General features: G+C 45.9%; 2 protein-coding genes across 3 annotated transcripts in view; one reads left to right on the top strand and one right to left on the bottom strand.

Annotated features, from left to right (window-relative positions):
- Window positions 1-3,025: 3,025 nt before the first annotated feature.
- On the bottom strand, window positions 3,026-9,658 carry cyldl (cylindromatosis (turban tumor syndrome), like). 2 transcript variants are annotated; one of them, XM_047049760.1, is made up of 15 exons: window positions 9,361-9,658; window positions 8,564-9,023; window positions 8,061-8,330; window positions 7,897-7,975; window positions 7,612-7,778; window positions 7,128-7,266; window positions 6,877-7,018; window positions 6,646-6,756; window positions 6,172-6,263; window positions 5,854-5,917; window positions 5,445-5,577; window positions 4,873-4,981; window positions 4,667-4,785; window positions 4,220-4,433; window positions 3,026-4,017 (listed from the first exon to the last, which is right to left on the bottom strand). In XM_047049760.1, exons 2-15 carry the CDS (start codon window positions 8,993-8,995, stop codon window positions 3,833-3,835), a joined length of 2,256 nt encoding a protein of 751 aa, XP_046905716.1. In that variant the 5' UTR covers window positions 8,996-9,023; window positions 9,361-9,658; the 3' UTR covers window positions 3,026-3,832. The 2 variants fall into 2 exon arrangements, with proteins under 2 accessions (XP_046905716.1, XP_046905719.1); XM_047049763.1 differs by having other exon boundaries at window positions 8,947-9,023; window positions 9,361-9,654.
- A 65-nt stretch (window positions 9,659-9,723) lies between these two features.
- The window catches only part of LOC124487611, a 4,466-nt gene continuing 819 nt past the window's right edge, over window positions 9,724-13,370 (top strand). The window contains exons 1-2 of the mRNA XM_047050037.1: window positions 9,724-9,796; window positions 12,696-13,367. Of these exons, the coding sequence (XP_046905993.1) occupies window positions 9,724-9,796; window positions 12,696-13,367 (745 nt within the window). The remainder of the gene's footprint in view (window positions 9,797-12,695; window positions 13,368-13,370) is intronic.

Genomic DNA, 13,370 nt, shown 5'->3' with positions numbered 1-13,370 from the left:
CAATCCCGCCTTGACACAAATCTATTCTTAAAACATTTCTTGAAACTCAGACCCAATGGGAAATATCAGATTAAAAATCACAAAATGCATTGAAATGTGCTATTTTTTCCTTTTTTCAATCCGCACAGCACATGTAATCCCTCCAGCCCTATGAAGTGGATTAAACAAGAGACAGAGAGAAGATCAACAGTTTATTTGTGGGTTGTTTTGAGGTTGGGGAATGCTCAAACAAACATTTTATGTTGGGGGAGGGGGGTAAAGAAAGACGACAGTCAGATGACTTTTGGGAAGTTGTCTAGAGCCATATTGCACAGCCTCATGAAAAACAAACTGGTTCAGTTATCTTCTCCTTTGGTCATGATCGTAACGTGCACTTTCATTGAATTATTTTTGAATAGATTCCAGACTTAACATATCTATATTATACCTTTTATATGAAATCATCTTGTATTTTGGGGTGAGTTTATACATCATTTAATACATAATGTATGTCAGCAATCTCCCACCTATGTTAAAACCCCATCTAGTTTGGACACAGCCAATGATGGTAGCATCAATTTGGATTCTGTGAGGCCAGCATGCAGCCAAAAAGTGAATTCAGGTCTCATATTGCTGTGTCTGCTTACCAAAGATCAATGCAGGGGTGGGATTGGCTAGACAAGAAAATGTCATGTTGATTTAGCTGCACAGAAAAAAGGTCTCACAGCCAGCTCATTGGTTATGGAAGGGCCAATGTGTGTGCTCGTGTGTATGTGTGTGCTCGTGTGTGCTTGTGTGTATATGTGTGTGGGCGCGCGAGCGAGTACGTGTGAATGAGTGCTTGTGCATGATAAGTACGTAGACATTTTTTTTTACTCTGTCGTCCACCAAACCTTTTGCTCACAGACCGGAAAAGACCGCACACTCCAACTGCACCCTTCTCTACAGCGGTTAAAGATTGCTGAGCGCGTGGGACTCCGACGAGGCCCGCTATTGAGCTGAAGCAGCGCTGTGTAGGCCTATGTATGGAGGCTCAAGGTCTGCTCCCCAGTAACGTTCTCCTCGGGGACATGAAAGAACCATGAGCTACAGCTTCCTCATCAGAGAAAGTGTCCCCCCCGCACTCTAGCCCGTTTGGAGGTCAGGAACAGCGCCGAGCAGACCGAGGCCGACGGGAAAACGCCACCGACAGCAGGATCAAAAGCGCCTAGCGGACGAGAGAATCTCCTTCGAATCCCTCACACTCCACTTTCAAAAGATTAAAGCGAATGTCTCCGACATTTCCATGCACGCTGACAATCAACGTAGGGATCTTTGGTGGTTATGCAAATAGCGCAGGTCCTGGAATATGAGATAGTATGGTTGACAAAGTTAGAGTTTATGGGGGCTGGCAGCTTCCCTCACATCCAGACTGGCTCACGTTTTGCTGTGATCAAACAGACCGCTTGCAGAACGAAATTGCATCAGTCAAGGTCATGGGACTTGGAGTAAGCTTTGGTGGGGCGATTCTGTTCCATTTAAACAGTAGATTGGGTTGCTATTTGACTTGGTCCGGCACAAAAGCACAGGCGCAGTCTGTTTCCATGATGCCAGTGCTGTAATGGATCGGTCATGACGTCAGTTACAGAGCACAGATAAGGCAAATAAAGATACCACTGCCTGCATCCCCCCCCCTTATTTCTGTGTGTTAAAAGGCAGCAGGGATTTTACTACCTACTTCTTGAATACTTTTACGACTGTCTGTCCTTTTTCAAAGGTGCGGGAGAGGCTGACGGATTGCGCCATCTCTGGGAGGTTACATTTTAGATGACATGTTGATGGTGGGAGGGCATTTGAACAAAGGTATAGGGTATGCACTTTTTTGCATGCTTTATGGTTAGGAAGGGATAAGAGGAAAACTGTTCTCAAACTGTCAATTTTGATGGTGACAACGCTAGGACCACTCAAATGCATCCACACACGCACGCACGCGCGCACACACACGCATCTGCTTCTCTGTGGCCCAAAACAGGTTACCAGACCTCACTCTGCCATTATTATTAAGCCAACATGACATTTCCCTGTCCAGCAAACCTCACATTGATCTTTTATGCATGAGCTCCGTGGCATTCATGATTATTTAAAGGAGTGTGTCTGAAATCCCTTGCCGTTTTGTGTCTCCGCCACTTACACAGTGGCTACGCTCAATCATCGGTTGCTCGAACCCTATGGCAGGACATGCAGCAGAGCCATGCAGCCATAAGGGGATTTCACATCTGTGGTGTCTTCACCTACCTCTAAGCATGACTTTCCTTGTCCTGGGATGGGGGTGAAGATTAAGAGATATGGGATTATTTGGGAATATGCCCCCCCCCCCCCCCCCCCCCACCCGCCTTTTACTGTGCCTGTATGTCTTTGTTGTCTTCACATTTAAACATAGGGTGTTTTGCCCTGCTTCCGTTCATTTGCTGCTTCCGTTCATTCCGTTCATTTGCCCTGCTTCCAAATGAACGGAAGCAGGGCAAAACACCCTATGAGTGTCACCGGTGAGAGTGAGGTCACCGGTGCTCGCACGACGACAAAGGATTTTTTTCTCTCCAATAGATGCCGACTGTTTACGTAACTCCATTCAGGAGGTGTGATTAGCTCCTATTGATCCGCCCCAATGGATGGACTGGTGGACGGGCACGCCTGTTCAAACCGAGATACAGAGAAAGGGGCTAATGTCGATCGATAGCAGACAAGCCTTTTGTGGAGATGCTTAGCGAGGATAAAGGAGAGCGGGAGCTGTAGTTGTCCAGAACAGGGACGATTCTCCCCACGCGAGGCTGGGCACTGTAGAAATTCTCCGAGCAGAGCTGGATGACGGAACATGCAGAGGCCTGAGTCGGCAGAGAGTGATATCCCATTCCGTTTGTAACGAAAGAAGTTGGCGGCGCCACTGAGAGGAGACGACAATCAGTCAGATCTATGGGCTGACTGACACACTGAAGTCGGAGAAAAACAGACATGAGACGGCAAAACAAGAGAAAGAAAACCAGACCAAAAACCCACTGTACACTTGTGCTTTGGTTTAGTGGTTTTATTCCAGTTCCTGTTATTCGACAGCGTACCACCAGCGAGCCATTGTTTTTTCTACACTTGTAATCATTATAGTGCAATTATATAAACAATAATTTATGTCATGTTTTAAAGCCAAAGTAACCAAATAGATACAACTGCATCTGGAATGTAAATACAGACCAAATGAACCCGGCATTTTCCTATACCACTTAAGATACATATGATTTCCATATACACAAAAATAAAGTCATTATAAGGAATCCTGAGAACACCTCAAATGAGCTAGATCAAACGATCATTTAAATGGACCCGGTTCAAGCAACCACTTCAAAGTTCTCAAAACAAACATAATTAAAAGCAAGATGGAAAATGATTTGGGCTTGGACTTAAATTGGTCCATCTAAAAACCCAATCCAATTTTGTAGACACAGAGGTCTTACGTAAAGTACAGCGCTGGGTTTACATCTAGAAAGACGAAGCGCGTTTTATTTTGATACAGGTGAAAATGACAGTGCACATCATTATTGCTTACAGAAATGTCACTGGAATATTGAAATAATGATTGGAAGATTTCAGGCTTGCCTTACAGTTTAAATGTTACAATCAGAAAAGAAAGAAAATTGGAATTGCACCCCAACAAAGAAACATCTTATGAAACAACATAGAAAGACCAAATTATTATTATTATACCAACACAATTATTAATTGTAATGAAAACGTTTTTGGAAGTCTGAAATATTAAGCAGTTGAGCAGAAATGATAAGCTGTTTTTCTACAGGTTATGATGCCATGCCCAGGTGATTTTCCCCCTTCAGCAGTAGAGCATCATGTTGGAACTCTGGTACAGATACATGTAGGCGTCGCAAAACAGACGCTTGGCCACGCCCTTCATGTCTCGTGGGACCTGATTGGCCAGCTCTGCGAGGGGCATGTCCAAGTAGACCGCCACCTCTGGGCAGGCCTGCACTTGAGGGATGTTGAAGCCATCAATCTCACCTGCCCACCACAAAACACAGAGACAGAGACAGAGAGAGAGTTTAGGGCTCCGCTTTCCCTTTCAACTTCCAATCACATCCAAGAATAACAAAGGGTGATGGGAGGAAATCAGGTTGGAAAAACAGGGATGAATTAGGAAGAAACTCATTTCGGCATACCGCCCCCCCACCCCCCCACCCCAGACACGAACCCAAACGCTCACCCTGCCTGTCGGCCATGCTGTCGAAGAAGATCCAGTCCGTTTTGTTCGGCCCGTGTTTGACGAAGGACACGTAGTGGCTGGTCTCGATGCAGAGCACCGCGAACAGCTCCAGGGTCTCCCGGGGCAGGGGGTGGCCCGACGCCCGGCCGGGGAAGCCTTCGGGGAGGCACAGAGCAGAGCGCTGGTGGGAACTCCTCTGGGGGTGGGAGTGCACCTGGGGGAACCATAGACAGCCTGCTGAACACCCAGAGGAAGAAGAGTCCGGAACAGCCACTAGGACTGGCATACATGTAGGCAGGCATCCAAGCAGACTGACAGAGATGGACTGAGAGAGAAACGCGACTACAAGTGAACGGCCACTTCCAACAGGCAGCCTGCTTCGACAGACATGTCAGACTCAAAGAGGATAGAGAAACACACCTCGTTTACGAAGCGACTCTAGCCTACCTGCTTGGAACATGTTTTGCAGAACAGTTTGAAACCAGTCCTGCTGAAGACCTGGTCTCTGAAACAGTCCACGCACTCTTCCTGCGCCAGCTGACCACACATCACACACTGCTGGGGACCTGCAACACACACACACACACACACACGTAGTGTTTGTGCCATGTTTTGTGGGTGTGTTTGTTTGTTTGTTCAGTGGACGTGCTTACCATCTGAGAGGAGGTGAGTAATGTCCAGTTCCAGTGAAGGGATGATCTTCTCAAACATCTTGAATTTTTTCCCAAAGCGCGGCATTTGCAGGATGAAGCAGGAGGGGACCTGCAGATGGACAAGGTGTAGAGGGTGTGTTAACACTACACCATAGAAACACACACAACTCTGCAATAGAAACCTGAGACAAAGAGAGCAGAAAAACACGACGGGAAATGAGAAGGCAGAGCGGCAACGCCATCTGCTGGGATTCTACTGCAACTGGAGAGCGAGACAGAGAGAGAGAGCCAAAGAGTGAGAGAGAGAGACATAGCCTAAGAATGAGAGAGAGAGAGACAGAGCCAAATAATGAGAGAGAGAGAGAGAGAGAGACAGAGCCAAATAACGAGAGAGAGATACAAAGAATGAGAGAGACAGATAGAGATAGAGACACAGAGAGTGAGAGAGACAGAGAGCGAGAGACGGACATAGGACAGACAGACAGACAGGAGCACCAGCCAAACAGACGGACAGCCAGACAGACAGCCAGAGGGCCAGACAGACAGCCAGAGGGCCAGACAGACAGCCAGACCTCGGCCAGTCGGAGAGCAGAGCTATGGAAGGAGTGCTCCAGCAGTTGCTGGACGGTGGGAAGGACCAGGCTGTGGTTGTGGTCCAGGAAGATCTGGTAGCAGTAACTCTCCTGGACCTTGCCCCCTGCTGAACTGTTGCCCCCCCCCCCCCCCCCCCCCCCCCCCCACACACACACACACACACACATGCCGTGAAGGATTCATTTGTCTATTTAATTTGTATATACATATTATATATTGTTTTAATACACAGTAATGTATTTAATACATATGTATTTCATTTTTTAAATATCAAATATACATATATATGTCTATTGAGAATATTTGGAAAAAGGATTTGGAATGAATCTTTTTCGTAGTGGTGTGTAAACCTAGGCAGGGCGAGGTGGAGTTGTGACGCTGCCGTACATTTTGAGGAGCGGCTCCAGACACAGGATCTGCTGCATGATGAGAGACAGGAACTCCTCAGGATCTGACACCGAACCCACACACAGTAGAGGTGTTAGCCACTCCTGTCCGCACGGTGAGATCGCAGGCTAACGCTAGGCTAGGTGGCTAGGCTTAGAGGCTGGGTGGCTAGGCTTAGAGGCTCGGCGGCTAGGCTAGGGGGCTAGGAGACTAGGGGACGGGAATAGGAGGCTAGGTAAAACAAGGCTAGGCTAGGAGGCAAGCCAAGGAGGCTAGGCTAGGAGGCTAGGCTACAAGGGGGCTAGGTGGCGTGCTCACCTTTCTCCTCAGTGGTGTAGGAGTGGCAGTAGCCGCGATCCTGCAGCTGCTGGCGAAGCTTCATGATGTGTTTCCCGTCCACGAAGCCCTTACTGCAGAGAAATCCCAACACACACACACACACAAACTGCTGTGACGTAATAAACCATGCATTACCTAATATCTTCTGAGCTACAATGCCATGTCAGTATCACACAAACACACAATATACCGCTACGTATAACAACAAAATATTCATTACTTAATATCTTCCAAGCATATCATTCCATGTCAATATCGCTCTCTCCCTCTCTCCCTCTCTCCCTCACACACACACACACACACACACACACACATGCGCGCGCGCGCACACACACACACACACACACACACACACACACACACACACACACCACACACACACACACACACACACACACACACACACACACACACACACACACACACACACACACACACACACACACAGCTGACCTGCGGAGGGGGTTGACAATGTCATGCAGCAGTGTGTTCTGGATGGGGGCGTCACGTGTCTCTGTTGATTTAAACAGGAGGGAGTCCAGAACTGAGGTGCATGAGAACAGACTAGAGAGAGGGGAGAACACACACACTTGCATGAATGGAAAAGTCAAAGTGCCTTCACCTATTTTGAAAGAAAAACACCAACCTAAAGTACATCATCATCATCCTTCTCCTCATCCTAACCTGAAGAGGGCCGAGTCCATGTAGCAGGAGTTGCAGTGACCCTGGATCCCCTTCATCCGGCCCACCAGAATCTTGTCCACCTGCTCCGAGCTGAGAGGATCAACATTTCCCAGCATTCCTAAACTGCGTTCAGCCTCCCTCTCTGAGGTAACACAAACAAACAAACACACACACACACAGTAACTGCTTACGATGTCGACAGCGGCAGAGCAAAGACGGCAGGTGTCCTGAGCCGTACGAGCCCCTCTCACCACGACCCCCCTCAGGCGCCCCCCCGAATCGGGAGTCCGGGTGGCAGGAGGCCAGCTTGACGAAGAGTCCGTGTTGAGGAGGACACTGGAACAGTCTCTTCCCCTTGAAGGTCCCGTCGCTTACTCCAAGACTGTACTCCTGGAGAGAGACAACTGGTTTGTACAGACAGAAAATAGACCAGGGCAAATAGACCAGGGCAAATAGACTAGGGCAAATAGACCAGGGCAAATAGGCCAGGGCAAATAGGCCAGGGCAAATAGACCAGGGCAAATAGACCAGGGCAATTAGACCAGGGCAATTAGACCAGGGCAAATAGACCAAGGCAAATAGACCAGGGCAAATAGACCAAGGCAAATAGACCAGGCGAACAACAGTGGGGTTATAAATGGCCTAAAAGCAATCTGGCCATAGAGTACGAGTTCCATCCTTGGTAGAGAGAAGTTCTTTTTTTTTTTTTAACAGGTCAGTATTGACTTGGCCTACCAGCTCAATACCAGCCATGGTGTGGCCCAAATCTGGCAGACGCCCAATCCAACGGATGGTTCCATAGGCAGGACCAGTAGCCAAACGGATCTGCACCAGAGAGTCCCGCCCCAGATCTGGAATAAGGCCCTCCTTCTCAGGCACATCGACGTCCATGGCGTCAGATTCTGGGAGTCAGCCGAGGAAAGATACGACACGATCAGCCGACTGCCCGCACTCAAGCGTGCTCGCGGGCGCGCACACACACACACACACACACACACACACACACACACACACACACACCTGGCAGGAGCTCCTCCTTAATGACACACTCGATGGGCACGCAGACCTCTCCTCCTTTCTCGCCCTTTTCGTTGGTGTCCTGCAAAATCACCAGCACATCACTCGTCATGCATGCTCACGGCCCCGGTCAGAACGGGCACCGTCACCGGGAAGCGGTCACTCACGGTGGAGATGAAAACGGTCTTCCTTCCCTGCTTCTCCTCCAGGCCCATCACCATGCCATGTCGGCCATGCTCCTCATCCTCATGGAAGAAGGTGACTCTGTCCCCGGTGGTGAAGGACTGTGGGCTTGACTGGGGTTCAGCTGCTGGTAGGATGGGCGTTCGGGGTCTGACTTTGGAGAACGGGGCAAAAATGCCACTATCCTTACTACAGGAGAAGAAGGTTTTGTTATGAAATGTCCCATCGGTATTTCCTTTGCCTTTATCCTGTCCCTGGGGGGAAAAAACCAAGTCAGGTTTATATCCATTTCTTCTCACATACACTTCAGATACAAGGGTGGGGTAATTTATTGTATATGACCCAATAACCAGGATATGCACCAATTACCGTAAATCTGAAAATACAAGCTTAGACCTATTCATAGTTAAAACCACTGGTGCAGTTAAGCCATAGTGTAAATAGGGTAGGATGTCAATTATTTGTTCATCGTGCACACTTCACACACCTGCAATTCGATCCCAAAGAATGTCCCCGCTATAGGGTCTGTGTGATGATAAGTACTCTTAGGCTCTTTAATCCTTCCTATGTAGCGTACTACTCCCTTCAGCGTCTTTTTCTTCTCCTCCACTGTTACCAGCGTGTTTTTGGTGAGGCCTAGCGCTGTACGGAGAGCCGCCTCCTCTTTAAACCACTTCAGCCTTTCTGCGTTGTCTTTTAGAGCCTGCAAAAGCTCAGCCTCCTTAACAGTGATTTCCTTTAAGATACTTGATTTCAGATAATAGTCCTGTCCTAATTGGTCAATGCAGATCACAGGCACTTCGTTGCTCTCTTTCTTACGTGTCCTGTTCTCGGTTAGGTAGCAGATGTGACCTGCGGTTATGGTCTTACATTTGTCGGTGGTGATATAATAAGTCTTGCCATTGGTAACAGAATTCATGGTTGCTCCGTTAAGCTGTGGGATGCACCTTTAGGGCAAAAATAAACAACAGTGTAATGTGTGACAGGACAGAAGAACAGTCAATTGAAACATCATGAAACAGAGGAATATAGCATTGGACACGACAGCACGAAAAGATTAACCAAAAGCGAAAGCCAGAATTGCTCCTGTTCCATCAAACTGGATTTGAAAAAGTATATTATGAGGTTGAAAGTACGAGCTAACTAGCTAAATCAGTCAAGTATGCTAAATTGATAAAGTGAGTTTGCCCACACGAAGTTGTTTGTTTGATTTCTATAGTTAACTTTATAACAGTGGGCATGAGTAGCTAGGCGAATAGCCAGGAATTATAATCAAACTCTCACCTGTTCGTTTGGGAAAGTTATACTTGGCAAAAGTTTATCCTCTGGTAGCTAGCGGCAGAACATAGGTGGCTAACATAGCTATGATCCACTTTCACTTCCCTTTTCGTTTCTGACAGAAGTGAAGTGTCACGTCAGACACTTCGTTAGCTAGGTATTTTAATAATCACTTATACGATCATTGTCAACACATTCTATCCAAACAGCATTTTGTCCACTCTTTTTTTTCTTTATTCCTCAAAAAGTCAAACTTAACGTATGTCTAACATATATTTTGTCAACACAAACGCATGGACTTAATCGCGCTGTCATTGGAGTAGGATTTGGCTACCTCATTACATCATCTATGAGCGTCTGCGCCGCGCTATGATGACGACACAGTTGGACGTAAACATGGAGGAGAGAGAGGCACTGAAAAGGCAAATCGAATTGTTACAAAGTGAGTTTGGGATTTTACAGGATTGATACATTTAGCTATTTAGCCACTGCGTATTGACGTGAATAACATTTTAGCTGTCATGTGAAAAAGCCAAAACACTGCCCATTGCTAGCTAGCTGCCATCTGCTCTTCCTGTTGGACCAACGTTAGCAAGCTAGCGTAGCTAATACACTGTGGGTTAGTGACAAGCTAGGGGAATATTTTAAGATAATAGTTAAGCTCGTTTGCTACTTTACTAACGCTTACGGCACTGCTTGTGTATGTATAACCTTGCTAACAGTTGCAAAATATGGTTTTACAGGGCTGCAGACTAACTTTTTTTACTGGGAGCACAGTTGCCCCTGACTGAAAATGTAAGGAGCGCAAGCAGAACATTTAGGGGCACACTTATATTATATTAACTTGCAATGCAATTATTAATGTAACTAAAGAGGGTACAATTTAGTGGCGATTTTAGACCCTTTTTAGGGATACTCAAGCATGTCATCTCAGCACCCCTCAAAATAATAAAAAATATTGTTTATTATCATTTGATGCTGATAGATTTATATTAGCAAGGGGGTTTAGCACTTTTGCAAGGCACCCCTTACAAAAAAGAAGTATACTTCAAGTTTATTTTGTAAGTATACTTAGTATAAAAAGTATACTATTATCATGTTACTTAAAGTAGCAGTGTACCTATCTATATACTATTTTTGTACTAAGTAAACTGCAATGGCCCACTTTTTAGGTCATTTAGTACACTTTAAAGTACACTTATAGTGTATTTCAAGGTTTACTTTTGAATACTGTAAAGTAGCCTGTGTAGTGCACCTTCAGTTCATCAAGTATACTTCCTAAAGTACTTCAAAGTATACTTTGGAATACTTTAAACTAACCTGTGTAGTGCACTTTCAATGTATAAAGTATACTTCTTAAAGTACTTCAAAGTATACCTTGGAATACTCTATAGTAACCTGTGCAGTGCACTTTAATGAAGTATACTTCCTAAAGAGCCTCAAAGTATACTTTGCAATACTTTCAAGTGCACTTTCAATTAATGTAAGTACCTCAAGAAGTAAACTTAATCGATAACATTTTACGATGACTTAATAATAAATACAAATGTTTAGGAGCCCCTCAGACACCTCAGATCTTGCGTCACATGGAGAGAACGGGGGCCCTCACAGTCACACTGCAGATTCTGAAAGAAGCTACTTACTGCATAGGCATCAAAGCTTTATGGATCCAGCTTTTCTCATGAAATGTAACAGTCATTTAACTCATGGTTATTTCGTTCTTCAGTCAGTTTGACAGTATAACCTTCAAATTTTCAAGTAGCTTTTAGTTTTTTTTCTATTGATACTCCCAATTGATAATTATTAGTATAAGAGTATAGGGCTTCAGAATGGTTTGGCAGTAATTAAGGTTACAGCTTCAGTAACAAAAAAAGATTCAATGTGCAATGCATAATAGATTTTCATAGACATGAATAATTAGAATGAGATGGATCAAAAAATGTAACCTTTAATGTACTTTAAAATTATTTTTACTGTTTTTGCTGTATTATTTACATTTACATTTATTCATTTAGCAGACGCTTTTATCCAAAGCGACTTCCAAGAGAGAGCTTTACAAAGTGCATAGGTCACTGATAATAACAACAAGATAGCCCCACAGCATTGCGGGTGGTCAAAAACAAGAAGTACATATTGTGAACAACCAAAAAAACAGTGCTAAAGGGAAGAAACCATAAGAGCATGTAGTTAAACAAGTTAAAATTACACAACATAAATCTCCAAGTGCAGGTGTACCGATAGGAAAGCAATAAAAATAGGATTAACTAAAATAGAATACAACAGTTTAAATCAGCTACCACTAACAAATAGTATTATAATAGAATTGACACCCTACTCCAGAAGAAATGTATATCATTTTCTTTTTCTAAGCATACTTCTTAAAAGTATATCAAAAGGGGAACTATTTTCAAAGCATACTTAAAAGTACATCAAAAGTTAACTATTTTCTAAGTATACTCCTTAAAAGTATATCAAAAGTGAACTATTTTCAAAGCATACTTAAAAGTGTATTAAAAGTAAAGTATTTTCTAAGTTTACTTCTTAAAAGTATATCAAAAGTGAACTAAAAGTGTACTATCCATAATTTAGTTTACTTATAGTACACTTTAATATACTTCTTTTTTGTAAGGGACTGTATTCATGTCACATTCTCATTGGGGGCTGAGCACCCCTAAAGGTCTGATTCTAGAATCGCCCCTGGGACAATTTCTGGGGAAATTGTGGGGTGTGCTTGCGTCGGTTGCAGATGGGTCAGTTTTTTTTACTGACATTTTCACAACTGATATACAGCGACACACCACATAAGCTTGAGTTTAAATACACTACACACTGAGCATGCAAATCTTAGCTAAATGACATGGATGTATGAGGCGCTTTTCGACCAGTCCTCCGACACCACGACACGATACTTGCTGAGTATAACAGCGCAAAGACAGGCAGGGATACAGTAGCAACGCTAGGGCTATATAAGAACAAAGGGGACCCACTTTTCTGGCATGTTCTGGCATCAAGACATGTTCGTAAAACCTAAACATTCCAAGACTTTTAGCTAGATTTATAGGTACCTAGTGAAAAATAGCCAAAACTTTCCTAGACTTTTAGCTACGGTACTAAAGCTCGCTGATATCGCTGTCTTACTAGAACGTCGTATCTGTGCATCATTGCTAACGTGTGCTGACGTTGTGCTCACCCAATACATTCCAAATTTGTAAGTCACACATGCGCGAGTGCTCGTAAAAAATGCTTGCACTGTCTCAAAAACGGGTCGCAAAATGCAACCATTTGGTCGCAGTCCGGAGCCCTGTTTTAAGCCTGATGATGACATCCCTGTTTACCCCCAGATCTCATCAACAACCACAAAAGTGTGCACGGTGATGCCCCCTCCAGTGCTGGTCCGCGTCAGCAGGAACGAGCATCGTCAGCCAGAGGGCACGCTCTGAGCTCACAAGTCCCTCTTTCACACCCGCCCAGTGGCGTGCTTAACTTGCCCGCGCCTGCTGGCCAGTGGAGGAAGACGTACTCCATCAGTAACAAGAGAGGCGAAGCCTCGCGGGATAGACCCGCGCACACCCCAGTCTCCGTGCCCTCCTCCGGCTCCTTGTCGAGGTCCCTGCAGGCAACCCGAGCAGGTCGAAGCAACTCCCAGCCCAGCCACTGCCTCCAGGCAGACCTCGACGACGGAGAGAGTGGCGGGGCCGGGGGTCTCACTGGAGGATCGTGTGCCCAGAGGAGAACACTCGCGTCCGCCACTGAGGTTTTGCCCGGCAAGCGGAGGGACGGGGCCGGAGGCGAGGCTGGAGCCGGCACCGGGGCGCCCGCATTTGCGAGGACTGGCGTGCCACCGGACGACTGCCCGAAGCAGCTGAAGCAGAAGGTCCAGTCGCGGCATGAAGCTTCCAAGTTCACCTGGGTGAAGAGCCAGGAGGCAGGGGGAGCTGGGCCCCAAGAGGCCCGAGGCGAACCCCTGCCCCCAGAAACACTCACCGGCCCCCCCCCCTGCCCCGGACTCCAATGCC

Source organism: Hypomesus transpacificus, chromosome 26 (genome assembly GCF_021917145.1).
Source record: "Hypomesus transpacificus isolate Combined female chromosome 26, fHypTra1, whole genome shotgun sequence".
NCBI lineage: Eukaryota > Metazoa > Chordata > Actinopteri > Osmeriformes > Osmeridae > Hypomesus > Hypomesus transpacificus.
Note: the sequence above shows the minus strand (reverse complement) of the source record. Positions and strands in the feature narration are given on the sequence as shown.

What these genes read in the sequence shown, in the direction of transcription:
- cyldl (XM_047049760.1), bottom strand. Translation starts at nt 8,995, where the DNA reads ATGAATTCTGTTACCAATGGCAAGACTTATTATATCACCACCGACAAA. An exon ending in GGCGCCTGAGGGGGGTCGTG is followed by an intron (nt 7,019 to 7,127) that starts GTGAGAGGGGCT and finishes GTGTTACCTCAG; the next exon opens with AGAGGGAGGCTGAACGCAGT. An exon ending in TACTCACCTCCTCTCAGATG is followed by an intron (nt 4,786 to 4,872) that starts GTAAGCACGTCC and finishes TGTGTGTTGCAG; the next exon opens with GTCCCCAGCAGTGTGTGATG.